This window comes from Harpia harpyja, chromosome 6 (assembly GCF_026419915.1).
Source record: "Harpia harpyja isolate bHarHar1 chromosome 6, bHarHar1 primary haplotype, whole genome shotgun sequence".
In the NCBI taxonomy this organism is placed as follows: domain Eukaryota; kingdom Metazoa; phylum Chordata; class Aves; order Accipitriformes; family Accipitridae; genus Harpia; species Harpia harpyja.
The window spans coordinates 7,903,533-7,930,505 of record NC_068945.1 but is presented as its reverse complement, the minus strand read 5'-3'; the positions used below and the strand labels follow the sequence as shown (position 1 = coordinate 7,930,505).

The window sequence follows — 26,973 nt, the reverse complement described above, 5'->3', positions numbered from 1 at the left end:
CTTCTTCCCTTCTCGGCAGCTTTCAGACCAAGTACAAACCTGAGCTGGAGGCAGGTGCTGCCCGTCAGGGCCAGTTGCCCTCCAGGCAGGTTGCCACCCTCCTCACCAAGGGCTGCGCTACAGCCGCCCTGCGCAGAGCTTTCTGCCTGCGTCCGGCCGCATGCCTTTGGCCAGCCAGGAGACGCTAGTCCAACACGCAGCAGAAAAGGCCCAATGTCCCACGTGGCGTTGCAAAGGCTTTTATTGCACCCTTAGACCATAGTGCCGGATTTGGCAAGAGCCTTGCAAACGTGACAGCCCTCGCCTTGCCAGCGTGGGGCAAGAGCTTCTGCCGCCTTCTCACTCGCCAGCAGCAGTGGCACGGGCAGGTGCGGCCCTTCGCCTGGGGCGTCTCTTCTTACTCTTGGTCGTCTCCTTTTTGGGCGGCGAGGCCACACGCTGGCTTCGGGGGACAGCCCTGCCGCCACGCCTGGGCACGCCGCCTCGCAGGAGCTGCTTGAGCAGAGAGCTCTTCCGCACCGCCGCCTGCAAGTGCGACGGAGAAATGCGCTGCTGCTTGCTCTTCTTGGAAATCTTGCCGGCCGCGTCCATGGTCTTGTGCGTCACCCACTGCAGCACCGCAGCCAGATAGACGGGGGCCCTGGCTCCAAAGCGCTCGGCAAAGCGGCCTCTGCGCAGCTGCCTGTCTACGCGGCTCACCGGGAAGAGCAGCCCGGCCCGGGAGGACCGGGAGGAGCGGCTCTTTTTGGCCTTTGCTTCGCCGCCTTCGGAGAGGCCCCCGGAACACGTCGCTTCGGGCTCCCTCTCCCGCTCGGGCACCGCGCAGACCTCCTCTGCTCCGGACATGCTGCCCACAGCTCGCTCCCACGGGTCTCTCCGCACTGCGCCTTCCCGAGCCCTGCCTGCCTTGCCCGCCTGTCCTTGCTTTCCTCTGCTGGCCCTTGCTGGCGGTCCCCGTCTCGGGGCTCGCGTCCCCTGCGCCCGTCCTTGCCGGCCTGGCCAAGCCTTGTCGGGGCAGGGCGGCCGGGACCGACCTCGCTTCGGCCGAGCCCCTCGGAAGAAGGGCGCAGGCTCAAGCCCCCTCTCGCACAGGCTCCAGCCCTCCAGCGAGGGCTCTCCTTGGGTGGCGGGGCCGGTGGAGAGGACTTCCCCTATGACCTCACCTCTCTGCTTGTGACATCATCCCCGCTGGCTCCGCCCTTTGCAGGTGAGCTCCGGGAGCAGCTCTGCTCCCCAGCTCTGCTCCCGCTTTCCGTGGCGGAGGCTTTCCCGGCACTTGGCGTGGCGGGCGGGAGCCGCTCCGAGGCCGAGCGCTCTCCTCTCCTCTCCTCTCTCCTCTCCTCTCCTCTCCTCTGCGCTCTCCTGCCTGGCCCTGCCCTGCGACAGCTCTCCCTTCAGCCCTCGCCTCTCCCCTCCGACCCAAACCCACGTTGCCGCTCCTGGGGAGGGGACCGCCTTCCTCGTTTCAGGGGATCCCGGAGCCACAGGCTGCCCAGATGGGGGTCCCGTTGGGTCCTGCCTGTCAAGGCCTATCACCCCAGAAGGGTCGTTAGTAGAGACGTATTAAGCAGTGACAAAACCTGAGGTTTGAAAGTTTCAGTGCCAGCAACCGTTCTCCCCTCCTCCATTCCAGTCTTGCCCCATAGCTGGAAAAATAACCAACAAAAATATTTGTGCCAGGTGTGTGAGAGAAAAATGCAGGGACTCCCCATGCGAATTAAGTTTCATCAGGTCATTGACATTGTGTCTGAGAATCCTACATGATACAAATTTTCAAAGATCCGTGATGAAGGATGTTTAAAACCAAACCTTTGAGTAAAGGGAGAAATACCGTCTCTTCCCAGAAGGTATCAGCCTCGGTTTTGTTCTTATTTCCTTTGATTTTCCTGCAAGTGTCCTCATTTTTATCTTTGTATGTAGACCTTCATGTCACAAGATTATTAGGTACATGGCTTAAACTCCTCTGGTGTCTTAGTTGGGCAGCAAGTAAGTAGCTACAGTAATTTGTTATTACTATTATTACTCTTAGAGTTATTCTAATGTGAAAGACTGTTTGAAAGTGTGAAATATTTTCAGTCCTTGTAACATTTCAAGGTATAATGGTGTATTTAGGAAAAGATCAGCTTTTCCAATGGATTAAGCTGTGATAGTATTATTTCATTCCTTTGTCTTATGATTATTCTTTCCAGCAGAACTTTTTTGCATAAATGAGAAAAGGAAATCAAATCCTCACAACAGAATTAACCCTGCTCAAATTTCAGTTTTCTGGGTGCACAGCTTGTGCTCTTCCTAGTGTTTTCCATTGTATACCAGCTTACACTTGCCAGAAATGTCACCATTATGGTAATAATAAGGATTGACTGTACTCTCCCATTTATTTCTTTCCCTCTGTTCCTTCGCTTTCCTAGATCTGTTATTAATTAGTCATTGTCCGTAGTGTGTTGGCAAATTTCTTAAAAGAAATCAAGAAAATTTCATTTATTGCTTGTCTTATGCAGATTTTTTTTTTCCTTTGGTTCTTCACGCTCAGTTTGTTTCCTCCTAGTAGCAATGGTTTATGATTTCTGCTTTGCAATAGGTAAGCCTTCAAATCCATTCTCATGAACCCCAAAGCCCGTACTTATCTGGTGGCCTTTTCAGCACTAATTGAGTTTGTGCTGTCTCTAAGAGAGACATTTTCCATATTTAACTTAAGTTTCTATGGCCATAAGATTAACCTCTTCTTTTGTGATATGGCACTTGTGATTATATATACTTGTGATATATAAATATTATATACTTGTGATTATAACAGCAATGGAACTGAATTTTTCATGTTCAGTCTTAGCATGTTGGTTATATTTGGCTCATTCCTATTGATGCTGCTTTCTTATGGCTTCATTGTAAAGAAAATTCCCTCTACTGAAGAGAAGCAAAAAGCTTTTCCTAAGTGCTTTTCTCACCTGGTTGTGGTTGCTGTGCACTTCAGATGTGTCTCCATGATATATTTCAGCCCCAAATCCAGATCCATCCTGGATGAAGACACTTTTCTTTCTGTGAAGTATACTGTAATGACTCCCTTGTTAAACCCTGTAGATTATAACCTGAACAAACAAGAACATGCGGCTGGCCCTTAGGAAGACTCTTGGCAGAAAATAGTTTACTGAGAGCACATTCAGGGCTCAGTTAGAAAGCTAATTTAACCCCTTGAGAACTCCTGACTCAATCCAGCAGCTAACAGCGTCATGGAAAGAAAAGGCTGTGATATCAACTGCATCATGGGAGAATCTTGCCTATTCAGTGTGTTCTGCAAATTAAGTGCTCCTCAGGAATCATTCTCATGCAAGAAAACCTTCAGTGAACAGAGACTGGTAAAAACATGACTTCAGAAATACATACAGGATAGCAGCATTTGCTCTTTCCTAGGCAACTGCTTGAACACACTCTTAGGTTACTTTCCAGCGGGCCATTTTTCTCCCACCTAGAATGTAGTCTTGCTAGGACATCCACCTCCTTATGGTTGTTTTTAGGAAGTGATTAGGAGGATGCCAGTACTATCAGGCCTGCAACAGGCATCAGTATGGTGATACCACTATGTTTGAGCCATCTGTCTCAGATATTCCCTGGCTAACCACTGAAAGCATCCTGCTCTCTCCAAACCTTCCTGACTGCAGAAGTTGTTTTGACATGTGTTCTATAGTCAGAACAACGTTTGCTTTATGGTCCTGATTAAGTTGTGGTAATCAAGGGAAGGGATACCCAGCAGGTACTCTGGGACAGCCCAGATCATGACTTGCATGCTTTATTATCCCATTCCTTGTCCCTCCACTGCAATCTCCTCCCATATAAACAACCTGCCCCCTTTTTCTCACTTTTCCCAGTTTTACTACACCTGCTACCTAATTTGAGATTTATGATACTGTTATCTAGGCAATTTTGGCCCTAAATGGTATTACTCATAACTATGCTTGGCCTTGCAAAATTCTTGCCACCAATACCTCCCTCCAATTATCTGTGAAGTGCAATGATTTCTCACATAAACTTGTCCTTTAACCACCTGAGAAATCCAGCCGTTCTTCATGGTGCTGTCTGTAACTTTTGTCAACCTCTCACGCTGTTACTTGCCACATTGGGCAATTTCTCATGCCATGCCCAGTAGTTTCCTATGCCTTCATTGGTTAGTTAAACCTCAGGGCAGGGCCCAGTCAGAAGTCTACATGTGCCTGCAGCCCTAGCAGTTGCCATCAGGGTATTTCAAACACAAACACAGCCCCAAAGAACCACTCTTTGAGGCAACACAGCTCCAGGGCTGAGAGTTCACCACATCTGCAACCTGAGGAGGCAGCAGAGGGAAGGGTTTCTTAGCTTCCTCCCAAACCAATGTGACAGAATTCTTCCTGATTTCTTCCTGAAAACTGGATTTCTCTGTTTCTCCATTGCACAAATTCTGCTGGTTTTGGTGTTCTCCTTCATATACTTGTCTGCTCTCACCAGCAATATCTGTATAGTGGTGATAATAAGGGTTGATTGTTCTCTCCATTTCTCCATGTACTTCCCCTCTACTGTCTCCTTCTCAGAGACATAGTATACCTTTGTCATTGTCCCCAGCATACTAGTAAATTTGGTAAGAAAGCAAAAGGTCCTTTCCTTCATGGGACATGCTATCCAGATGTGTTTTTTTCCTTGGCTTTTGATGCATCAATTGCATGCTCCTAGCATCAATGGGATATGATCGTTATGCCTCAGTCTGTAGGCCCTTGCAATTACCATGTCAACATAAGCCACAGGTTCTGCCTTCTGCTGGCAACTTTTCAGCATGGACTGGATTTCAGTTCTCAGTAAACATGCATGTTCTCAGAGACATGTATTATTTATCTTTCTGCAAGTAGAAAAAAACCAACCACTTCCTCTATAATCTGGCACCACTTCTTAAGCTTGTGTGTGCCAGGAACTGTCTAGTTGAAATGGTAATTTTTATCATTTGTGTTTGGCTGCATTTTGCTCCTGCTGCTTGATTCTGCTCTCTTCTAATTCTCAACACCAACCTGAATATTTCTTCCACTGAGAGAAGGTGGAAAGCCTTCTCCATTTGTGCATCTCACTTTACTGTGGTTATTATGTACTTTGGATGTGCCTCCATCGTCTACTTGCAGCCCAAATCCAGGGTACATCCTGAATGAGGATGTTCCAGTTTCTGTTGCCTACACAGTGGTAACTACCCTGCTGAAACCATTGGTGTACAGCCTGTGGAACAAGGATGTGGAAGTAGCTCGCAAAAAAACCTTTCTTATGAAACCCAAATCTTTGGAGTCCATGAGATTTATCAGGGAGTAAAGTCAAAAAACCTGTACAGATGGAAAACCTGTATTTCAGCTAGCCGAGAGGTGTGATAAAGTCTTTTTCCCAACCAAAAGGCTTGAGACAAACAAAGGAAGAAGCTGCATGGGCAGCACAGATTCACAGTGGTCTTCACAGTGTGGGTCAGAAGTAGCAGCAGGCAGCTTCCCCTCTGCAGAGTGTCTGGGGAGGGAGGGCAAGCATCAGCTCCTGCTTCCACACAGCCTGAGACACAGCAAACGGGTAAAGCAGAGCTGTTCAGGCATGTTTAGAGGCTAATTCGTGTCTCACAGATAGGCAGCCTGCATGACTGACACACGGTGCAGCCAGGTTGGCATTGTACTACTGCTGTGTCCCCTAGGTTGGAATATATATATTCCAATATAATAATATAATAATAATATAAGGCAGAGCTTCCTAGAAATGGTTAGGTTGTGTGATTAAAGGCTCATCACAAACACAGAGGAACAAAGGCAGGTGGGGACACTCCAGCAACCAGAGCAGAGCCACTGGAGCACACCGGCCCGGCTTCCCCCAGGGCTGCTTCTTATTAATCTCTGTTCCTGACTGTTTTCCTGGGTGAGGGGCTCTCTGTTCTGTGTGCATGTGTGTGTATGGAGGTCTGAGTGCCAGCCACTGGTCAGGAGCAAATGGGTTAAAAGGGGCCATGAGTCCGAGGCGCCAGCAACCAGGGAGACTAGAGACCGTGCCTATTGTGTGGGTGTGTGCTTGTCAGTGTGTAGTCACTAACAAATATTGAGCTGGACTAGCCATCAAGTAGGCTAAGAGATTTGGCAGCCAAGTATTGGGGCAGCTGTAAGTCTGGACTGGATATTGGAGAGGCCAGAGGGTCTGAAAAGCAGATACTGGAGGAACCAAGAGGTCCAAGGAGCTAATGGAGAGATTGGTCAGCTAATGGGAAGGCCAGTAGGTCTGGACCAGCTAACGGAGAGACCTGTTGTTTGTGTGCGTGTGTGAAACCTGCAGACCAGGCGATCCAGGAGCCGGTTACTGAATAGCATCTAAGCTATCTAAGGCTCTTTACTAGAGGGATCCATAGGGTGTCTGTGCATGCATGTGTGTAGCTCTGAGTACCAGCAACCGGAGTGGAACTGCAGCTCATGGGGTCTTGTCTGTGTAGGTAACAGAAACTGGGGACACCATGGGATCCCAGGGCCAGCTACTGATTAGACTGGCTGTCTGAGATCAGCTACTGAAGGGATCCATATTTTCATATATATATATATAAATATATATAAAAATATGAAACTATTATAAATATTTTACACACACACACACACATATATGTATTTCCACTAATAGGCTTTCATCCTGATCAGCTGGAGAGGGGAATAGGATGAGGCCATAGGTGCTGCTGATGTTTATGTGAGTGCTGTTTTCTGTTTGTGGTAATCTATGGCCATCTGTGCATACAGGTATGTATGTATCGTGTGTGCATGTGTTCCTATTGATCATGCATGCTCAGCTTCCCTACTGCCTGGACCTGGGGACATGGACCTGCAGCAGCCTAGCCTCTATTGGGCTGCCAAATTAGCAACCCCAGTGTTGAAAACACACTTGATTCTGACCCGCTGCCTCTGCTGGTGCAAATTGTCAGGGAGCAGCAAGGGCCAGCTGCTCTGCAAGGGACAGGGTGCTGGGAGCTGAGAGTAGCAAAACGGCTGGCAGAGGCGATGGCCATGCCAGCGAGGGCTCAGTCCTGCAGTACCCAAGCAAGATGAGCAGGGCAGGTCCAGAGGCAGTAACCAGGTTCAGACACTGTCCGGTGATCGTCAGACAAGTCCGCAGTGATGAGGTAGGTCTGAGGTCTGGGCAGGAAGGCAGTTTGTGGGTCAGTGTCCTAGCTTGGATAAATGGGGCTCATGGCCAAGCTGAGACAGTGCAAAAGGCTGCCATGTCAATGAGAAGCCATATCTCCATTTATCCACCTGAAAGCGATGTGCTCGGCCGGCCAGGCACCCTCACCAAACTGCAGAGTAGCAAAGTGTGAGGTTTCTACCAAGAGTGGTGCCCCCCTTCTCCTTTCTGTGTTCCTCAGGTCCCCCAGTGCTGCTTCTTGCTACTTCTGGTTTGCTCAAGGAGAGCACAAGGTCTCAAAAGGTTCTTGAGACCCTGCTTTGAGCTGACACTTTCCAAGATGCTCCCACTTGCATTCTCCTTATTGTAATACCTGTATGGTAATAGCTGCCAGGGCCTGCCTGCCTCAACCTAACATTAGAAAAACTTTCTTTCAAATATGGTCTCATACTCCCCATTGGGATGGTGCAAGAAGAACCTCTGGGACACTTTGCTCTTCCAGAAACATTCACCCTCACCATCCCTCACAGCCTGCACCCATCCTTTGGGAAGGCAGATCCCTCCTTCCCTTCTCAGCTGCTTTCAGGCCAAGTACAAACCTGAGCTGGAGGCAGGTGCTGCCCATCAGGGCCAGTTGCCCTGCAGGCAGGTTGCCGCTCTCCTCAGCAAGGGCTGTGCTACAACCTCACTGTGCAGAGCTTTATCCCCATGTCCATCTGCATGCCCTTGTCCAGCCGTGAGACTCTAGCCCAACATGCAGCACAAAAGGCCCCATGTCCTGGCCACAGCAATAAGATGTCATTGACTCCTTATAGCACTCTCTAGCCAAGGTCCAAGGGTGGCTGACAAGCTTGACTGACCCAAGAGGAGGGCATCCACCTTTGGTTTGGCAGGATGTTTCCTGCCCACATGTCCCATCCTGCCTTCCCTCCTCCTGCCTGTCCCCCAAGGTCCAGGACAGCTGTTTGCTATGGGGTGCAGCTGGACTGCAACATGGGGGACCCCAAAGAGGACCTTCCAGCTGGCAGAACAGGCTGCAGGAGTCCAAGAGCAAAAGAGGTTTGTTTCAGCTCTGGGGCTCAAGTGTTCAAATACCAAAACGCAGCCAGGGACCCTGAGCAATCCCTCTGCAGACTCTTCCCCGTGGGGGCAGTGCTGGGTGTCACAGTTTAAACAAAACTCTCCACTGGCAGGGTGCTCTCTCCCACTGGGCGAGAGGCAATTGCTGTCTCCTGACTTCCCTCTTCATGCTTTGTTGCCTAAAACTGTGGGGCACGTCCCAGGCACAGCACGGCATTGCAAAGGCTTTTGCACAGGGGACAGCCCTTGCCTTGCCAGTGTGGGGCAAGAGCTTCTGCTTTCTTCGCACTTGAAGGTGACACTCCTATGTGCAATCCTTCTTGTGGCCGATTGTTTAAGATGTCTTTTCCTGAGAGGTGAGGCAACTAACCTCTTTCTGTGGTGTGTCTCTGCCTTGCAGATGGTGATGCCTGCCACGAGTTTAAGTTCAGAGTATCTTTTGACAGTCTGGAGAATACACAATGGAGAAATCTGCTGCTCTGAAATTTCTTGTCCATGTCTACAGTCTCATATGTCAAGTACTGGAGCACAGGAACCAGACACGCAGGGGCTCCAGCCCCAATATATGCTGCCTGTTTCCCTTTGCACAGCTGCTTGTCTTTGTGGCTCACAGAGGAGGCCAGCCCAGCCCTGGAGAAGCAGGTCATTTTGGTCCTCACTTCTTTCTCTTCCAAACAGCCTGCAAAAGGCAGTTTCATGTCCTGTCTCCTTCTCAGGCATTTTGCACGATAACACTCTGTAATCATACTTTCTTTAGCTTGTATTGATGTTTCTTTGTGGTTTTTTGTCTTTCCTGACTTTCTTTTCTGGTGTGACTGATTTGCTTAAACATTTTTCATTTTAGTGGGTAGCTCAGTTCTCTCTACCTGGCTTTCATACGCATATGAATTGGTTTCTTTGCTTACTTTCTGTCCTAGCCTTGTAAAATAGGTGTAAGCAACTCTTGGGCACTAGAGACTTCTTTTGCGATTGAGTCTGTCTTTAAATAAGGGAATATATGTCCCTTTTGACTGGGTAGATAGGAACCAATGGGAAGCTGTAGCCTTCGTTACTCAAGCAGAGGAGGCAGCTCATCCTTTTACTGCGTCATTGGCATTGACACACCCTCTGCAGTGTACTTCTGATTCAAAATGTTCAGGGAAGTAAAAAATCTCTTATAGGTTTACTAAGAATGTTACTGGTAACACACACTATTCTTGCATAATACGACTTTTAATTTAAAGAGTAATGAAGGATACAGCAAGAGTCACAAACGTAAGTGGCCTTTTGTGGAAGTTTGTATGAATGGATCCCATAGGTACTAGTTGTTGATGGAGAAAAAGCTACCAGAAAGCAGCAAAACAAGAAGGAGAGTATGTGCTGAGAGGTACTATGGAAAAACCTCCCAAGGGCTGATAAACTCTGGAGTCCAGGAGTTCTGCTAGAGCTGCAAGACCTGGTCAGCCCAGAATGCCAACAGCCTGCCAAATCTGTACCACCAGCACACACCAGCACCTACAACATGCAGAGTAACCCAGACCGCTGCTGAGCAGTGGCTGCTGTTTCCAACAAAGGCTACAGGGTTGTGCATACATCTGATGAAACTCGGGGCCCCCTGAGGGATTTTGGAACACCTGCCTAGAAGCCACCGATGTGTCAATACACCCTTTTGCTGCTGAGTGTCCCGCTGCCCTTGGCCTCACCGCTGCCGCTCCGATTGGGTAGCTACGGATGAGAGTGTGAACTGCATGAGGGGAGCAAGAGAATGTGTTTTGTGAATAGCCATCTGCTTTTAGTAATAACAGCTTGGCTCTACCACTAATAACTGTTAATTAATAAAAGGAGTTCTAAATAATGTTGGCTGTTACCTTTGTCTCCCTCAAATCTTTTTTCTTTTATGAGGGAAAATGGAATTTACAACAGAAAAACTCATTTCCTGAAGAAGAGCTGTTAGTGGCTACAGCAACTCATTGTTCCTCTGAGGAGTATAACATCCTGAAAAAATTTATTGACTGAAATGACTCAATGCTCAGACAACCGGAAATTTATCCTATCCTGCTGCTCTGAAACATGCGTCAAATACCACTTCTGTAGTGATTTAGTTCTTTGAACTGAATAACATAGAAGAGGTTTCTAACACAATATGACACATTATAAATACTTGTACACTAGGAGGTGTGGTAACTTGTTTGGAGAAACAAGAAGTATTGAGATGTCAAAAGGAAGTACAATTCCAGACTAAGAAGCAGCAAAAGAAAGAAGAAAGAAAAAAGGGGAAAGAGAAGGAAAAAGAAAACCCCCCAAACCCCAAACCAGACCAGCATTATCTAATAGAGAAGATGTACAAGAGAAAATCTCAATTGAACTAGTTAATCAACAGGCTGATCATCAGAGCTGGAAGCCCTCAAACTTTCCAACCATTAAGACCCAGTCTTTGATTGTCAGTGTTGGTTTCTCAGACTTGGGCATCATTAGAGCTGTGGCTTCAAGCTTTTAGAACCTTGGAAAGTCATAATGCAATTTGATAATTTGCAACAGGGTTACTTTAAATTGCACCAGGTTCTGATGCTAGCTGAACTGTCCACTTGAACTGAATAGCATGTTCTTGCTATTCAGCAGCATTCAGAAATACAGGGCCAGCCTTAGCAGAAAGGATTGAAACTCTCTCTTACTACCATTGGTTCTTTTCCATGTGATAGGATAAACCAGAAATAATGATGGCTCTATTTACTCTAATAAACTGCTCATGGGAGTGGGAACCAGAAGAGCTGAGGGCATCCTCTTCTGCTCCGCCAGCTGCAGTCACTGCCTTTGTAGAAGATGTTAGATCACACAGATCTAAACGACTCATTTCCCACTGATGTTTAGCCCCTCTTTATCTGTAAGAGGCCAACCATTTCCCTTTCCAGATGGCATTCTGCCAACTAAAGGAGACAAGGTTTTCAGTCATTCTCCTGTAAGAGAGGCCTCACATTCCTGTCAGCAGCACAGCCTTTTTCTGCACTCTAGTTTTGGTTTGTGTTTTCTGACCAGAGATGCTTTAACCATAAGGGTATTCCAGATGCAGCAGAGCCTGAGCACCAGCTTGTCTCTCTTTCTGTTAGGAACATATTTCCCAAAGTTTATCATGCTCACAGGATGCAAATGGTCCATGTACATCCTGTGACCAGCTTTCACAGTCGTTTCCAGCAGATGAACTTACTGTTCCAAGCAGTCCTTTTAGCTATTAGTCTTCTAAGCTCATGGCCTTCTATTCTGTGCTATTGAATTTTTCTGTTCTGTTGAGTTTTAGAAGTACTTATGTACAGTCAGCTAGTTGATCTTATTCACTCTAGCTTGCTGGCCTGAGAATATTCCGGCAGGTCTAATACATTTATTTCACTTCCCTCGCTCTTCTGAAGGCACATGCTGCCTCAATTGTGGTATATTACATGCCTAGATGAGATTTAGGGATGCAGCTAATTCTGCTATAGGTTTTTCAGGTTTGAGGATTCTTTTGGTTCCCTTGTTTGCTTGTTTTTACTTTTGTAATAGTGAGTTTGTGGTTTGTTTGGTTTTTTTGTTGGGTTTTTTTTTTTTAAAAGCACCTTATAATTGAAAGGATCCTTCCTATAACATCTGACTTTGCAGGGATTTTTAGGAGTACAATAGCAATTCATGAACCTTATGTATGACTATCAACCTCTATTTTGGGAAAGGCCTGTTTTTCCAAAACGGAAGATGAAAGTGTAAGAGCAGCTTACATGGAAGATTGAATTATAACGGATTCTCTCATCTGAAAGCTATTACAGGATTTCACTTATCTTGTCTAAGAAATTTTTATTCTAATTTACAGCTTTAAAATATTCATAAACTAGGTTATAATCCTTTACTCTTGGGCAGACATTCTTCAGCACTCTCTTATAATAACCTTACTTATCTTTGATGCGCAAGGGTAAACAATCCAAAATCATTTAGTCTCCTGAAGTATGACAGAAACTATGCCTGACTGGTTTTACAAATAGCCCTTCACCTATTCCAAACAGATCATATCCTTCTTAAAGTTTGATGATCAGAACAATGCTGCAGAGTATTCTGGATGTGGTGTCACTACTGCTTTATGTACCAGCACTTAAATTTCACTACCTTTGCTCTAGATACTTCCTCTGACGTAACTGGCGTGAGATTCTCACAGCCACAATATGTTCCCAGTTCCTACTCACACGCACAGAAAATATTATTATACTCATGTTCTTTTCTTTTCGAGCCCTTTCTGAGTCAGAAATTTCTGGCTACCCATTCCCATATATGTGGCCTTGCCATTTGCATTATTGAATTTCACCCTGGTTTGATTTTTCTGTTCCGTAAGAATTTCAGGAGAACGAACTGTAGCTGTATTTGCTTACAACAAATTAGAAACACTCTGTGGTTTAGATTCAGTCAAGAAATCTTTCTCCTATTTACCCTCAGCACTGTCAACTAGCAAACGATGTTTGTAGCCTTCCAGATCTTCACAACACATTTTGAGATGCAGCACAACAAATTATGTATCATCAACTAAATAAATGGCAAGGGCTTCTTCCTCTAAGTCCAGAAGTTTGTTGGAGTCAGCTGCCTAGATCAAACAAACATTGAAATTCTCATATTTATGCCATTTTTTAATACTTCAAACAGCCAGAAGTTTCCTCACTCTGTATAGGGGTCAGTTAAGAAATGGAGAAGCGACAGCATTTCTCAGCCGACAAGTAGTCATATTACAATAGCATGACTATATAGGTTTTCTGTTAGAACCTTATTTTACTCCTTACCTATGGTTTCTCTTAAATGGTTGTAATTTCTGATTGTCTGGAGCAATAGTCAAATTATAATATGCAATAAATAAATAAAAAGGATATAATTGTATAGATGCTTGTTTTTCTTAATGCCTACATGAACACATTGTAGCATTCAGAGGTGCTGGGTGCTGGCTTGCCTCCTTTAAGTCAATGAAGATGCTCTGAAAGTGCAGATCCTTTAACTTGGTGCCTAAGAGAGTATAACTTTCAAAACCTCAGAATTATTTTGGCACACAAAGCTGATGGATCATTTTAGGCATTTACAAATAAACATGTTTTACCAATGACACTTCCCTGAACAAGCACACTTGTGGGGAAGAAAAAAAAAATGAAAACAAAACAAAAAAACCCCCAAAACAAACAAAAAAAACCCAAGCAAAAAAAAAATCCCAAAACAACCAGGTCAGGTTGATTTTTAGTAGAGTTTGGTTTCTGGAAACCTTGGCTGTTTTTCTGACATTTTGTATTAAATGTATTTTGTGTCTGTGTGTTCCATCTACATAGCTGATCCAGTATTTTAATGATGTAAATTTCTTTTTTTAATTTAGACCAGTCATTTGGATCTTAGCATTGATATAAAGAATAATATTTGCTTAATATTCTCAGCAAAGTGAAAAATTAAAGCCTAAGTCTCAGTTATGCAGGTCCAGAAGTACAAAGGAGGATTAGTTTATACCCCTGCTCATTTTTAGAATGCTTTACACTCCTAACATGGGGTAGAGTAGTGTACGTAAGCCTCATGCTAATCACTCAGGTGGTAATGTGCATGCATAATCTATTTCTGTACCATTCATCATTTTTGCTAAATTGCAAAAACTGTACCAGAAACTCCAGACATCCTGCTTTCGTCATGCACATTTAAGGTTTCACAACTGTGGAAGTGTTAAAAACCATCATTAAGAGGGCGTAAAACTTCTCGGGTAATCTATTCTCCTGCTTCTGTTTTCATTAAGGAGTGTGTCTGTCTGCCTTTCTACTCGTCGTAGAATCACTGATATTTTGGCATTAACTGAGTATTTTGCTCTCGCTCTAGAAGATCCTGTCTCGTGGTGTCACTTACGCCATTAACAAAATTTGTTACGTTACAAAATTTGGCCTAGACAATTCTTTGGGTAATAGCAATAGTCCAGCAAAGCACTGCCCTACCAGGATAACACAGAATTGCTGTTCTCCAGAGAAATGCAGTGATCGATAGATTCATGGGAGGCACACAGCCGTAGAGCAGGTGGCCAAATTCTCATGAGATGAAACAAACATGTACCTCCTCCTTGGCTAACCGGGTGTCCCTGTCATTTCTTTTCCTCTGTAGGATTGTTTGTTCACCTCAGAGAAAAGTGGTTTCTACAGCTGTGTCCATCTCTATGAGGGAGATATATGGAAAGTATTTTCTTGAATACTCACTTTACTGTGCATTCTCAAAATCTGTGTGTTATTGTATGCTTTTCCTCATGCCATAGATCTGGAGAAGAAATGAAGAATACAGAAAATTATTTCAGAAATGGAAGTAAAACATTAATGCCAGAAAGCTGACTGGAAGAAAATACCTTCAGAGATGTAGCCTTTGTTGAGAGGTCCTTCTAGTTTGGTGACTTAGAGCTCCCAGGCCAATCACTTTGGGAAGGTGGCATGGAAGGCAAGAGCCAACACCCTGACGTATCCTAGCTGAGGTGCCAACCTCAAGCACAAGTGCTTACTTCTTTTGGATGAGAGCACAATTTGCCGCCTTTAAGATGCAAGTCCACCTTCTGGTTTGCTTTTAGCACATTCAGGTAGGAAACAGAAACTAAAGTGTGATCACAAATCTGCTGCTGAACACAGCTGCCCAAACTAAAAGGTGGCCTCAAAGCTGTAAAACATTGTATTCAATTCTGTGTTTCAAGCCTGAACCTGATGTAATGAGGAATTAAATGCTGTCTATCCAAAAGAAGAAGAGTTCTACAAAAGTGGCTGTGTTTTCAGTGATGGCAGAAGGAAACATATGTCAGTCAGGGAGAGTAGAAGTGAGGTAAAGGGGAAGAAAGAGCATATAGCAATGAGTGAGAGAGGAACATTTTCTTGGCAGTACTGTGATTGAGGAAGCTCACATGTCTTGATGTCTCTGCTGTTTCATTTGTGTCTGCCAATGTGAGGAAACCCCACAAAGGGGTAGATTTTCTTTGTAGTTTACTAGCTGCAAATGCCAGATCTTTTTCTACCTTTTTGTTCTGATGCTTTTCTTTTTACCAGCTATGACAGAAGAAGTAACATATGCTAATCTGAAATTTGAAAACAGCCATGAACTGGATAATATCACAAAGCCTGAAGATACTAAGAAAAAAGGTGTAGTATCTATGAAGCTTTTATGATTTATTCTTGCTAAAGTAGATGGGATGGGAAATACTTTTAATTATATGCCCAAGGGACCTTTGTTTGCTTTGTTACTCTCAGAAAAGTTATACTAGTTATAAATGTATCCTGGGTTTTGTTGCTGTCATTTCTTCATGAACTTTTTAGAGTTTGGAGAGTATACCTGAAATCATAATCTTATTATTTCACGGAAAAGCATATTACTGAGTGTTATACTAAGCTCCACAAACAGTCCTAATTGTCTAAACTTCTACAGAGCTAACTTGAACTAATTTTTAAAGTGGATCAGTTCCATTTAATTTCTCCATGCATTTGCATTCAAGCTTAGAACTGAATTAGCTTTAACCTACTCACTTTATTTCACTTCTGAAGTTCTAGCCTGAATTAAGGCCGTGGTCTTTGAAATGGCTGTATCTGTTAAAAGGCTGAATGCATTTTTAAATACTATATTTAAAATACTATTTTAAAATTAATTTTGCTTAATTTGTGTTAAATTGCGAAGATGAGCTCTAGATTTGAGTGGTGGAACTTATGGGAACAAAGAACATAGAAAGTGCTAGCTGTTCATGGGGTCAGGCTCTGGAGCAGAGATTTACAAACAAGAGGACAACTTGCTTGTGATTCAGAAGGAATTCTCTATCTGTATTTGTCTATATCTATATCTGATAGAGATATCTATCTCTATCTGGAATTCTGTATCAAAGAGCAGTAGTTTTGAACACTTAAGGTTTTTTGAACATATGTTATGCTTTTTGAACATATGGGTTTTTAACATTGTTATGTTAAGTTATGGTTTTGAGCATTGCCAAAGTATAGTTCAGTGGCTAAAAAAAAAAAAAAAAGTAAATATCTGAACTCTTCGTGTTAAGCTCTGGGCTTCTTTTCCTTTAACGTCCAGTGATACCAGTATCCTCATACGACTCCAGATGTCCTGCTTCTATGTCCCAGGGTAGACAACGCATATTTTGTGATGAGAAAGCCCCATTCTGAGAGGGCACAGCACAGTCTGTGCATTATTTCACAAACATCAAATTGAAATAACCACAATGAATAAATGTATCCATTTGAGGACAACGGGAGTACCACACAGGAAGGAGGACCCAGCCCAAAGTCTCTTCAGCTGTGTTAGGTGTAGCAGAAGCAGTGTGAGGTTACAAAGTACAGTACAGGGAACTGTTACCTAAAGAAACTCTTGAGGCAATAGTTTCATTAAAACAGCCAAAGCTAAAACTACTGCTTGGTCTTGATTCATATGCTGCCCAGAAATTATTTTGTATTTGTTTATGAAATCTCACTTTCAAACTACAAAATCTTTGTCTCTTCTCATCTAAAAGCTCCAGGAAGTGTGGACTATAATGCTTTCAGTCTTCTGCTTGGGGCTGTGACTTTGTAGAGGGAGGAACAATTTATTTTTGCCCTTCAGCTCCAATTTATATGAGTCTATTTAGCACTTAGGGACTTATGACTGCCTTAGGGAGTCATGTCTATTACTGAAGTTCTCCAGGCACCTAATATTCAGCTTCAGAGCATGTACAGAAGCACTTTGACCTTAAAAATATCCATATGTTCCAGCAGTCAATGCGTCTTTAAGTCTTGTTAGGATCTAAAAGCTGTGTGAATCTCCTGTGCAGGCTTTATCTCTGACTATATCTATCGTACGCCTGTGAGATCAGACTTTGGAAAATAACGCAGAAGGGAGATGTTCTTTCTCTTCGTGCAGGGACTAGGTATTTCTCTTTTATGCAATACCAAGCAGTTAGAGCACTTCCTTAGACTGAGGTTGCCTTCTGTGATGAAATGCAGGTGCAGGGAGAGTGGCAGATGTCATATATATTTAGCAAGGCTTTTGTCAGTGTCTCTTACGGTATTGTCACTTTAAAGCTGAGGAAGTTATGGGCTGGGTGGTAAACTGTTAGGTGGATTGAAAACTGGCTGGACTACCAGGCTCAAAGGAGAGTAACTAGTGGCTCAACATCTGTTTGGTGGCAGAGTCCCTTAGGGGTCCCTCAGGGGTTGATACTGAGCCCATATTGTTTAATATCTTCATCAACGACCTGAAAAATGACAGAGTGTGTCTTCAGCAAATTTATAATTCCAGTGGTGGCTGATGCTACCAAGTGGTAGAGCTTCAGAACAGAGGAACCTTGAGAAACTTGAGGACTGGGTAAGCAGAAACCCCATGAAGCTCCACAAGTTGTTGTGCACTGAGGCTGGACTAATCCCAGGCAGCAGTACAGACTGGGAGCAGGCTGGCCGTGGAGGCTGGAAAGGACCTGGAGTTTATGGTGAATGGGAGGTTGAATATAAGCCAGAAGTGATCTGTGTCCCAGTCCAAGACAACATCCATTGCCTGATCTTTCACCTGAATATTCATCAACTTGAGTTTCCATAGTGAGGTCTTGTACAACATTCTGCCCAGGATTGCTTCACCACAGAAGCTGACCACAGGCTATTTGTAGGAGAGGCAGACTGCGTAGTTTCCATTCCTGTTCCTTTAGCATGACATGCTAGATTTCAGTTCCTACTCTGGCAGCAATTCACTCCCAAATTTTAAATACCTCTTTCCCTTTTCTAGACTAGCAATTTCCTCTCCACATTGCCATTCTACTGCCTTTATTGGATTAAGTCAAACTGGTTGCAGCTCTCCACAAAGTCCATATAGCAGCAACGTTAATATCTGCCTTTGATTTAGTGCTTCTCTGACAAACTGAATGCTTTTTCTCCCTCCTTCAGTGCATCTTAACCCATTAAATCTTCCAGCTCCTATAAACAGGGTCTGTTTTGGATGACCCACATGCTTAAAATTTTCTTTGCTCAGGAAAAGATTGTTCCTTTTTCTCCTCACTGAGCGCTCATTTCTGTGTCTAGACTGTAACCGTTATTACAGAAAAATTCTCTATCAATTCCTAGCTAGAAATCTCAAACTACCATAAAGTACCAGAGGAGTTTGTTGTAGGAATCAAATTAACCAGCTTACCACAGATATGTGCCACACATCACAAATTACCGCAACCATACAGTGCATATTTGTTTTCAGCTTTGAGCAATCAACTTTCTAGATTTTGCAATATCTTGCTTTCTCAGTATCTTTCTTGCCACAGTCTATGGCCTTTAAAAGGACCAAGGCTGTCCACGTTCTCCACTGAGCTGTTGTGATCTCTTACTCTCTTACTTTGTTTGGGCATCTTTTGCTGTGTGCAGAGATTCTGCAGCAGGAATGTACAACCATAAAGTAAAAGCAATTATTTATTGACCAATGCACCACAAAGATGGCTGCAATTTAATGAGGCTAATGTATTCACTATTCCCTTAGTATCACACCTCCTTTTCATGACTGAATTCCTCCCAGGGCCTTCCACTTCGTCCCGCTCTTGCTGGCCAGTAGTCCTGATTTTGCTCACGCTGTGCCTGGCATTGCTGATGGCGCTGGTGACCCTGGCAGTTTTATGTAAGTACTAATGCATTTCTGTTTGCTGGGGGACACAAGCTACAGAATAACATCAGACTGACATCTCCTTCAGGTGCAATTTCTTGTTCAGCTGAGAACAGGCAACCAGGCAAACCAGGTATTTTCCCTTGCCGCAGCATCTTTGTCCTCTTCTCAATGTGATGAGGCTAAAAATAAGCAACGTGGAGGCGAGCTGGAAAGTGGTGGGGTAGGAGATTCACTGCTTGCTCTGGCTGCCATTGTCTGGTCCCCTAAAAACTGTATCCACAAGCCTGCTGTACTGATTAATGATGGAGTGAATTCCTCTGATAATGCTGGATCCGAAGGGAAGGGAAAAGCTTTGTGTCACAGTAAACAGGTTGTGCCCATTACCTCCCATCCGCAACAATTCCACTGTGATGCAGAGCTGAAGTTCACACTTTGGGGAAAAAAGCACAGCCTGGAAACCAATATAAGAGAAAGATGCACAATGGAAATATATGATAAAAAGTGACAATTTAATTTTCTTGTTCACTCACAGCCAAATAATAAGAAATCCACTGTGCAAATGTTCTCCATCTCAGCAGCCCTTACATGCAACTGTTCAGGGAGGAATAACATTTATCCCAAATGGTGTATTTATCCCTAATGATCTGCTAAGACATTCCCTACCTGCGTGCCACCCTTTCTGAAGGACAGCACTGGAAAATGTCTTACTGTGAATTTCAGTTTTCCAGATTCCCAAGGATTACAGAAAACAACTGAGAGACCTCAACATGACAAAGAACGAGCTGCATGCAAATTTCTCAAATACGCTGCAAGCAATAGGAAATCAGCTATGCTTGGAAGGGGAAAAAAACCTTAAAAATAATGGTAAATCAACAAGTTTTGATGAGGGTTTATCTTTCAACATGGCAGGGAAGGAAACGAGATGGGTCTTCTATGTCTATTCAGGTCTGTCTCCTCAGGTGAGCCTGTGTCTTCTCAGATGTGACCACCTAGAAAGTAGGCAATGAGCATGTCTGTCAGGCAGTGCCTGGAGGGAGGCACCCAGCCTGGCCATATGTGCACTGGCATGGGACCTGGCAGTGGTACCAGGGTTTCGGGATTTAGTTTCCATAAGAAAAGGGTTCTGTGGGATGTCTTCTGGACATGCCAGTTCCCGTCACTACTAGTTCAGGATTCTCTACAACATGCTCATCTGCATCTAATAGACAATTTTACAGTGGTGCCTGAGAATTAAACAACTTACTGCACTCTATGTGAACAGCAGTCCACACACAGGACAGTGTGCTAGTACCAGCCCCAGGTAAGACAGGAATCTCCTAAAATCAGAAGTGATGTGCCGTGAAGCACAGGTAAACCAACCCAGGAGTTCACTCCCTGTCTCCTGACTGTGTACAGTGCAGCGCTGTTTCTGAAATCAGTTTGCGAGAGATCGGTTATTTAAGTGGCATCTGACAATGAGCCAGCCACAGAAATAGTTCTCTTCAGAAATTATACTCTGAGTAGTAGGGGCTTCAGGCAAAGGGATCCTATTGTGACTGTCAGGAAAGGGGATTTCATTTGTGTGGATATTGTTCCACAGACAAGCTAACTGTCTAGGTCTCCCTTTTAGTCAATGAAGAGAAATTGGTAGTGCAAGGATACAGTCTGTTTCCTCCCAAGAAAGACGCCTGAAGTGACAGAAAAAGCATGCTTGAGACACACCTGCTTCTGTCCATTGACTAAAATGGGACACCAGATGGGTTGACTCATGTCACTTTTGTAGACTCCTAAAATTGGGCCAAATAAATTCCATTTGCAATGCCTGAACCTCCTCCCAGTGCTAAAGGAATGGGAGAGAGAAGGAGATGATTCTGTTTTCATCCGTGTCATTACCTGAGACTTCTGGCACCACAGTGGGATTTTGACTGAATGAGGACTATCTCAAACGTCCCTACGGATCTTGTCATCACCAGCCAACAGTGATGTTCAGGGAGGGACAGCCTGGGAACAGAAATGGGGTGATGGTTTTCCTTTTCCAGGCCAGAACTGTGTGCTCTGCCCTGCAAACTGGAAGTGGGAAGGTGGCGATACGTGTTACTACCACTCCGAGAAAATGAAGTCGTGGGAGGAGAGTCACCAGTTTTGTTCCTCACGAAACTCTACTCTTCTTCTGATAAAAGAGCAAGCAAAGCTGGTATGGACTGGTTTCTCACTCTGTTTAGCATGGAGGAAGATCACACACCCTATCAGCTAGTCACCTCACACATAATTTTCTTAAATGGCACTGTGAGCAGGAGTTTCATAGGAGTTCTTTCCACAAAAGTCAATCTCATCTTTTCAATCAAAATTCAAACACTTGGCAGCAAGTTGCTGAAATCTGGCCTAATCTTTTGCCTAATCTTTTGGTAAAGGAAAACAAACTGAGGTGGGAAGAGAAAATGACAGGTGTAGAGTGAAATAATGCTTTTGCCTCTGGATGCCAGCAGATGTACTGGAAGACTGAAGGCAGAAATGCTGTCCCAAAAGCTAGCAGTCAGGGCTGGACCTGCCTGCTCTCCAGCACTTGACAAATGCCAGTTCCCCTCTCACTGAGCCGCAGGCCATAAGGTGTCTCCCAGAAGTAAAGGGGAGCAGCATTATTCTCACCTTCCCAAACTGGTGACAGCAAAGATTGTGAGGTGCAGTCTGTTCTAGCTGACTTAATCACAGCATTGAGAGATATGAGGAAAAAGAGAAAATGGAGTAGTGCCCTGGGAGTGGCAATGATAAGTGAAGGAAAGAAGACAACAACAGAAAAACTGAATTCAAATCTTTAGAGATTTCCCTCAAGCAGCAGTGAGAAAGGCAGCATTATTCAAGTTTACATTCTTACCTGTTCTGCCCAGAGAATTTTTTAAGAACAGAATATCGCTAAAGGCTTAACTTTAAGACCTCCTCTACTTGGCATGGTCCAGCTTTTGTAATAAGTTAAATGATGCTAGAGCCAAGTGTGAAGGTTCAACAAATCAAACCCAACAGCTCTCTGCAGTGGCTTCCTTTTCACTGCTGACAAATGCTAAGGACAGAGTAAAGGAGGAGGAAAGATTTATGACTAAAGGAGGGAGAACGATCCAACAATCCAGTGTTTCACCCAGAGGGTTTAAATCAGGTTGATGAGAGTGACATTGCTCTTCAGAGCTAGAAGTGTATCTTCTTTCCGATTAAAAACAGTTCTACTGTCATTTCGCCTTTGATACTAGGCTTTTCCTTTAAGTGCAGAACTTGTCCTGACAGGTTAACAATTTGTGGTATTTATGTTCTTTAAGCAATTTCCATCAATGCTTTCATCTTCTGAGCCTAAATATTTATTTTTATTGTCTTCCTGAATATCTGTTTTGAATTGTCCTTACTCTGCATAGAGCTTGGTACAAAAATTTCCTAGAAAAACATACTGGCTTGGATTAATATTTAGACCTCAACAGAGAATCTGGTATTGGACAGACAACACAGCCCTTACAGAAAAGCAGAAGTCTTGGTAAGTGGGCAGTTTTGCTGCAGTACATATGGTTGGTCCTCATCCACACACAACTCCCAGTTTCTCTGACACAAAGGGCACATTGAACAGCCAACTGTTATGCAGCTTTCACTGTATTTTGGGATTCACTTTTCCATTTCAGATTTTTCTTGGCCTCACCCAGAACTGCTTGGAGGGTGATGTAGGCAATATTAGAGGGCAAAAAAAGTACCTGGAAAGTTTATTTCCACAATTTAGTTTCAGATTGACCATAAATGTCATGTTTCTTTTGTATTTGACATCTTGTTTCAGTGAGGACACAAGGAAAACACTCTGATGGAAAGGTGTTTCATTTCACGCTTTTGATTTTATACTTTTTTATTTTTACATAAGACACTATTTATTGTCTAGAAACCAAAATTTCACTTTGGTTTAACATGTTATTTCAGAAATACAATATATTTTTCTTCTTGCTTTCAAACCTGCTTTGCCAATTTTCCTTTTCATTACTGGGCAGTCTCCTCTTAACATTTCTGTTGAAACAGCCACTGACACCCTCCAGTTGGTAGCCAGGAGTTAGTGTTTCTTACTGTCAGGTACAAGAAATGGTTTAGGATCCACCCTTACAGTCTGCTGGGGGTGCTTTTTGGCATGTTCAGGACAGGGTCAGCCTCCTAGGAGTTGGTGCACAATGTCACTAAATGCTTTATTTCTTCGTTGGGCGTATATATTCTTCGCAAAAGCCACATAAGTAATTCTTGCAAAGACTTCTCTTTTTGAAAGGGGGAAGGATGCACCATCTGAATGAGGTGAGATGTAACAATAAAGATTTTTCTTTCCTAGGACAAAGCAGATAAACTTCCTCCAACCTTGTGGGTATTTTTATTATAGTACCATATATAGCACAACATGTAAAGAAGAGGTTTACTATATCTGTGAAAAGCCCGCCATCCAATTACAGCGAGGTAACAACCATTGGCAAGAGGACTGGTTTGTCAGACCAGAATGATTATGAGGAGCTAGAAGATGTTCTGCAAGGTTGGAATCTTTTATTTTGTTTTTGAGAACTATCACATGAGAATGTAAATATGTTGGATTGGACCTAATACATTTCCCTGTTTTCATTCTCTTTTAGACATATGTAACAATATCTTCATACTAAGGAAACGGGCATGGTGACAGGCTCCAGGAGTGACCCAAGTCTGTCGTTCCAGATCCAAAACTGCCAAATGATTACTCAGTTTTAACCAACAAAAGTGATGGACAAAATGGCCAAAAGTGATGGCTAGGAAAAAAAGCACAGTGACAAGCCAAGCATGTAAAGATACTGCTCCTCTCCCAGCATCCACTGATACAGTCCTAATACCGCTTGTCAGTTCATAGCTGCACAGCTGTACCGTAACGCAAGTGATGAGGATTAAACACTTCCATTCAGGAGATGCTTCTGATATCTCGTTGATCTGACTGCTTTAATACCCTAGTAGGCTGGAGTATGCAACACACAAACACAGTTATTACTTGCTCCGGAGCACAGGGGTTCATAGTCCTCGTAAGGACTTGTGAATGTGTCACAGAAAAAGATATCCTTCAGCTATGAATGTCTAGCTCTCTTCCATGCTCTATACTTCTTCCTGGCACTGTTAGTTCTCTTTTTTCTTTTTTTTCTTTTTTTTCTTTTTTTTCTTTTTTCTTTTCCTAGTAATAATTCTGCTTTTCTTTTCTAATTTTCAAATTTTTCTATTTTTTTTCATCTATTGCAAGAGTTATGCTAGGGTTCAGTCAGAGGCATGAACAGAACCTCCTTTTATGTATTTTTAGGGTATTTCCTGGAATGCCATGCTACTAACTTAATGTGCTGAGCAAGGGTCTACAAACCCAACCACAGTGAAAATACCCTGAGTGGTGTTAATGAACAAGATGTCTCCCTCCACATAGCCATAGAACAATGACAATCAGGTTGAAATAAAAGATCTCAGTCCCATAACAGTGTTGTGATCTGAGCAGAAAGTCCACGAATTCCTAGCTTGGTCCCCTCTGGAGGCTTGCGTATTCCTTGTGGATTGCAGCCCAGATTATTTATTGTGGATCCTTTACCACTGGTGTAGCAGCTGGGCTGCTAAAGCAGTAGTCATTCCCTTCAAGGGGCTGTTCTGGTGTCTCACTGATCTCAGCACTGCATGGCAGTTTCTGATCACCAACATGAACATTTCAGGTGTTATTTTCAAGTACCAATTTCACGGTCCAGAAACCTTAGTGGATTTCTCTTCCTCTCTGCTTTTTACACTCACCACTGACATCTCTCACGTAACGTCTCCTAGCTGCTCCTCTCAGTTCGTCTCCTAACTGTTCCTGTCTTTGGGGGTGAAAATGCAGAGTGCTTCTCTCCTGCAGTGCAGACACAGCCCTGGTGACTTCCCGGAGTGTCTCTCAGCATTCATACTAGCTACGCTGAAATAAGAAATCTCATGGGGAAGGTATCCTGAATTGTATTCATGGTGCATCCTTTCTTGATAATGAAGAGCTTTGCTGTTATTTGCCAGAAAAATTAAAAAAGAAAGAAAGGAAGAAAAAAAAAGTCTGATCTTGTTTTCTCTTACATTAGAGTGACCGTGAGGAAACAGGAAAGATATTTCCAGGATGTTTTTTCATTAATGAGGCATGCCTAAGAGCAGCAGATGGGTGAATCCTAGGTGTTTCTGCAGTTTGTTGAAGACACACATGACGTGAGCTTGACAGCTCCCCACACTGACAGGCAGCCAGAAGGCTACATCATATCTCGCTGTGGCCTTGATCTTTTGGGTCAATTTATTGCCAGCTCAAAAGCAGTGTCTGGTGCAGCAACTGTATTTGTAACTGTAAAGGCAGGTGGGGTTAGAGCATGGTTTCGCAGTGCACTGTGCTACTGAAACAGAAGGAGCTAGCTTCTTCTCAAAAAACAGTGACTGAAACACCAAAAAAACGCCACCAAAGAAAGAAAGAGAAAGTCACCCCAGAGAAGAAAGGCAGAAGGCAGCCTCTTTCCACTCACTGCAGGTGTTTGGAGCGCGGCAGCAGCAAACAAACTCGTCCATCTGGCAAGGTTGAAACTGGCAAAGCACATACCCTGGTGGTGTCATCACCAGGTAGGGCTTAAGGATGTGCTGTCCGACCGTATCCCCTTTTCCTCTGAAAGGAGCTTTTCCTTACAGGGGAAGAGACATAGAAATGTACTGTTCATGTATCGGCTGAGGTGGCATTTTTGAATCACAGTTCCGTACAACAGTGTGTTTCCCATGTCTAAACTCCACTCCTCCCTGTGCTCCCCCCCCCCAGTTCATACACTCCAGATAATGCAATTTTCAAGGTCAAGCTGGTTAATAAACACAGCTGTTTTGTCCAGCCTGCTGACAACATTTATACACAGGCTGTGTTCAAATGTAGACCCAAACTTCCTGCCTTAGTTTACCTTTCTTTTCATTTTAGTCTGAAGAAACAAGAAATTTTACCTGCCCTGGATCCTTAGAAGAGCAGAGAGTGTGATGATGAAGCCCCACCTTACTGCTTTTGTTAATTCTGTTCTTGCAGCAGGATCTGATTATAAGGTGACTCCAAAAAAAAAAAAAAAAGTGATATAATTAACAGACTGCTTATTGAATTCATAGCTACCAAAATAATACAAGAAAATGACTTGACTTCCTGTTTTCTCTCCAGAAGTTAAATTAAATTGGAGAAAAGTTTCCCCAAAGGCGATTCATTACATGCTTGAAAAGCTGTTGCTAAGACTGAAGAGGTTACTGTCATGAAAACCTGTAACAAAATTCAGTAGCATAGACACGCTTGATTCCCAGTTATCTGCAGAAAAGCCCTTTTTACACTAACATGCCAATATACAGTTTTTAGGCCTGACAGACAAGTATTTTTGCACCATATTTAGCATGAGATTTTTATGAGGATATTATGAATACACAGTGACTGCTACTCCTTCTGTGCCTCTGTGTAACAAAACTGACTGTAAGCACCCTTTACTCCCAACTTTTCCATCATGCCTCTTCTTTGCATACAGGTAAGATATAAAGCAAGAAATACATGCAGCCAGAGATATTTCTGCTCTGAAAAAAACTATCATCTGCACAGCAAGGCAGGAAGGGTAGCCCACTCATTATAGTGTGTTTCCAGTCTGTTGATGCTATTTTGCAAATGGGAGACTCTGAACTTTACACACAAGAGGAGGAACAGTGACCACAGAAATTCCTCTCTCGCAATTTCCTTCTGGCTGACCCTGTCACGATGTGACTCATCATGTCTGGGCAAGTGCTCCATTAAGGAGAATTGGTCATTGAAGCTGTTTAAGAACTACACCTCAGCGCTGGAGCAAGGCACTGCAGAGAGCTAGAGATGGAGAGTGAGGATGGATAAGGCACTTTTGCACAGTGCCTTCTGCGTACAGTGCAACAGCAGAGAGGTCCGCGGTGTAGTCTGGTCTTCCTCTGACACAGGCTGAGCGGTCCTGTGAATCCTGCCAAGTTCCTGCCCTCATCATCCTGTCAGCTCAGCTTTTCCCATTATAGCATTTAATTCACTGAATTTTTGTAAAATAATTTCATTTTTCATTTATTTCATAACTGTGTGTGGAAATGCAGCCTATTGCTTTCCATGCAGCTGTTGTGTTGTACTTGGGCCCTGACACATGAACAGATATCTTTCATACTTTAACTCAAAATAGCAACTATTTC

General features: G+C 43.7%; 2 protein-coding genes across 8 annotated transcripts; one reads left to right on the top strand and one right to left on the bottom strand.

Moving 5' to 3' along the window:
• Positions 1-312: 312 nt before the first annotated feature.
• Positions 313-968, bottom strand: LOC128142947 (histone H2A-beta, sperm-like). Its single transcript, XM_052789687.1, has one exon. The coding sequence runs from the start codon at positions 844-846 to the stop codon at positions 340-342; it is 507 nt and encodes a 168-aa protein (XP_052645647.1). The 5' UTR covers positions 847-968; the 3' UTR covers positions 313-339.
• A 14,062-nt stretch (positions 969-15,030) lies between these two features.
• Positions 15,031-23,711, top strand: LOC128143101 (C-type lectin domain family 12 member B-like). 7 transcript variants are annotated; one of them, XM_052790009.1, is made up of 8 exons: positions 15,031-15,326; positions 18,703-18,801; positions 18,875-18,919; positions 19,510-19,653; positions 20,808-20,962; positions 22,167-22,282; positions 23,105-23,299; positions 23,397-23,711. In XM_052790009.1, exons 1-7 carry the CDS (start codon positions 15,215-15,217, stop codon positions 23,268-23,270), a joined length of 837 nt encoding a protein of 278 aa, XP_052645969.1. In that variant the 5' UTR covers positions 15,031-15,214; the 3' UTR covers positions 23,271-23,299; positions 23,397-23,711. The 7 variants fall into 7 exon arrangements, with proteins under 7 accessions (XP_052645969.1, XP_052645963.1, XP_052645962.1 ...); XM_052790003.1 differs by lacking the exon at positions 18,875-18,919 and having other exon boundaries at positions 15,048-15,152; positions 15,234-15,326; XM_052790005.1 differs by lacking the exon at positions 18,875-18,919 and having other exon boundaries at positions 15,057-15,131; positions 15,234-15,326.
• Positions 23,712-26,973: the final 3,262 nt, after the last annotated feature.

What these genes read in the sequence shown, in the direction of transcription:
- LOC128142947 (XM_052789687.1), bottom strand. Translation starts at nt 846, where the DNA reads ATGTCCGGAGCAGAGGAGGTCTGCGCGGTGCCCGAGCGGGAGAGGGAG.
- LOC128143101 (XM_052790009.1), top strand. Translation starts at nt 15,215, where the DNA reads ATGCTTTTCTTTTTACCAGCTATGACAGAAGAAGTAACATATGCTAAT. An exon ending in AAAAAACCTTAAAAATAATG is followed by an intron (nt 19,654 to 20,807) that starts GTAAATCAACAA and finishes TTCCTTTTCCAG; the next exon opens with GCCAGAACTGTGTGCTCTGC. An exon ending in ACAGAAAAGCAGAAGTCTTG is followed by an intron (nt 22,283 to 23,104) that starts GTAAGTGGGCAG and finishes TTTCTTTCCTAG; the next exon opens with GACAAAGCAGATAAACTTCC.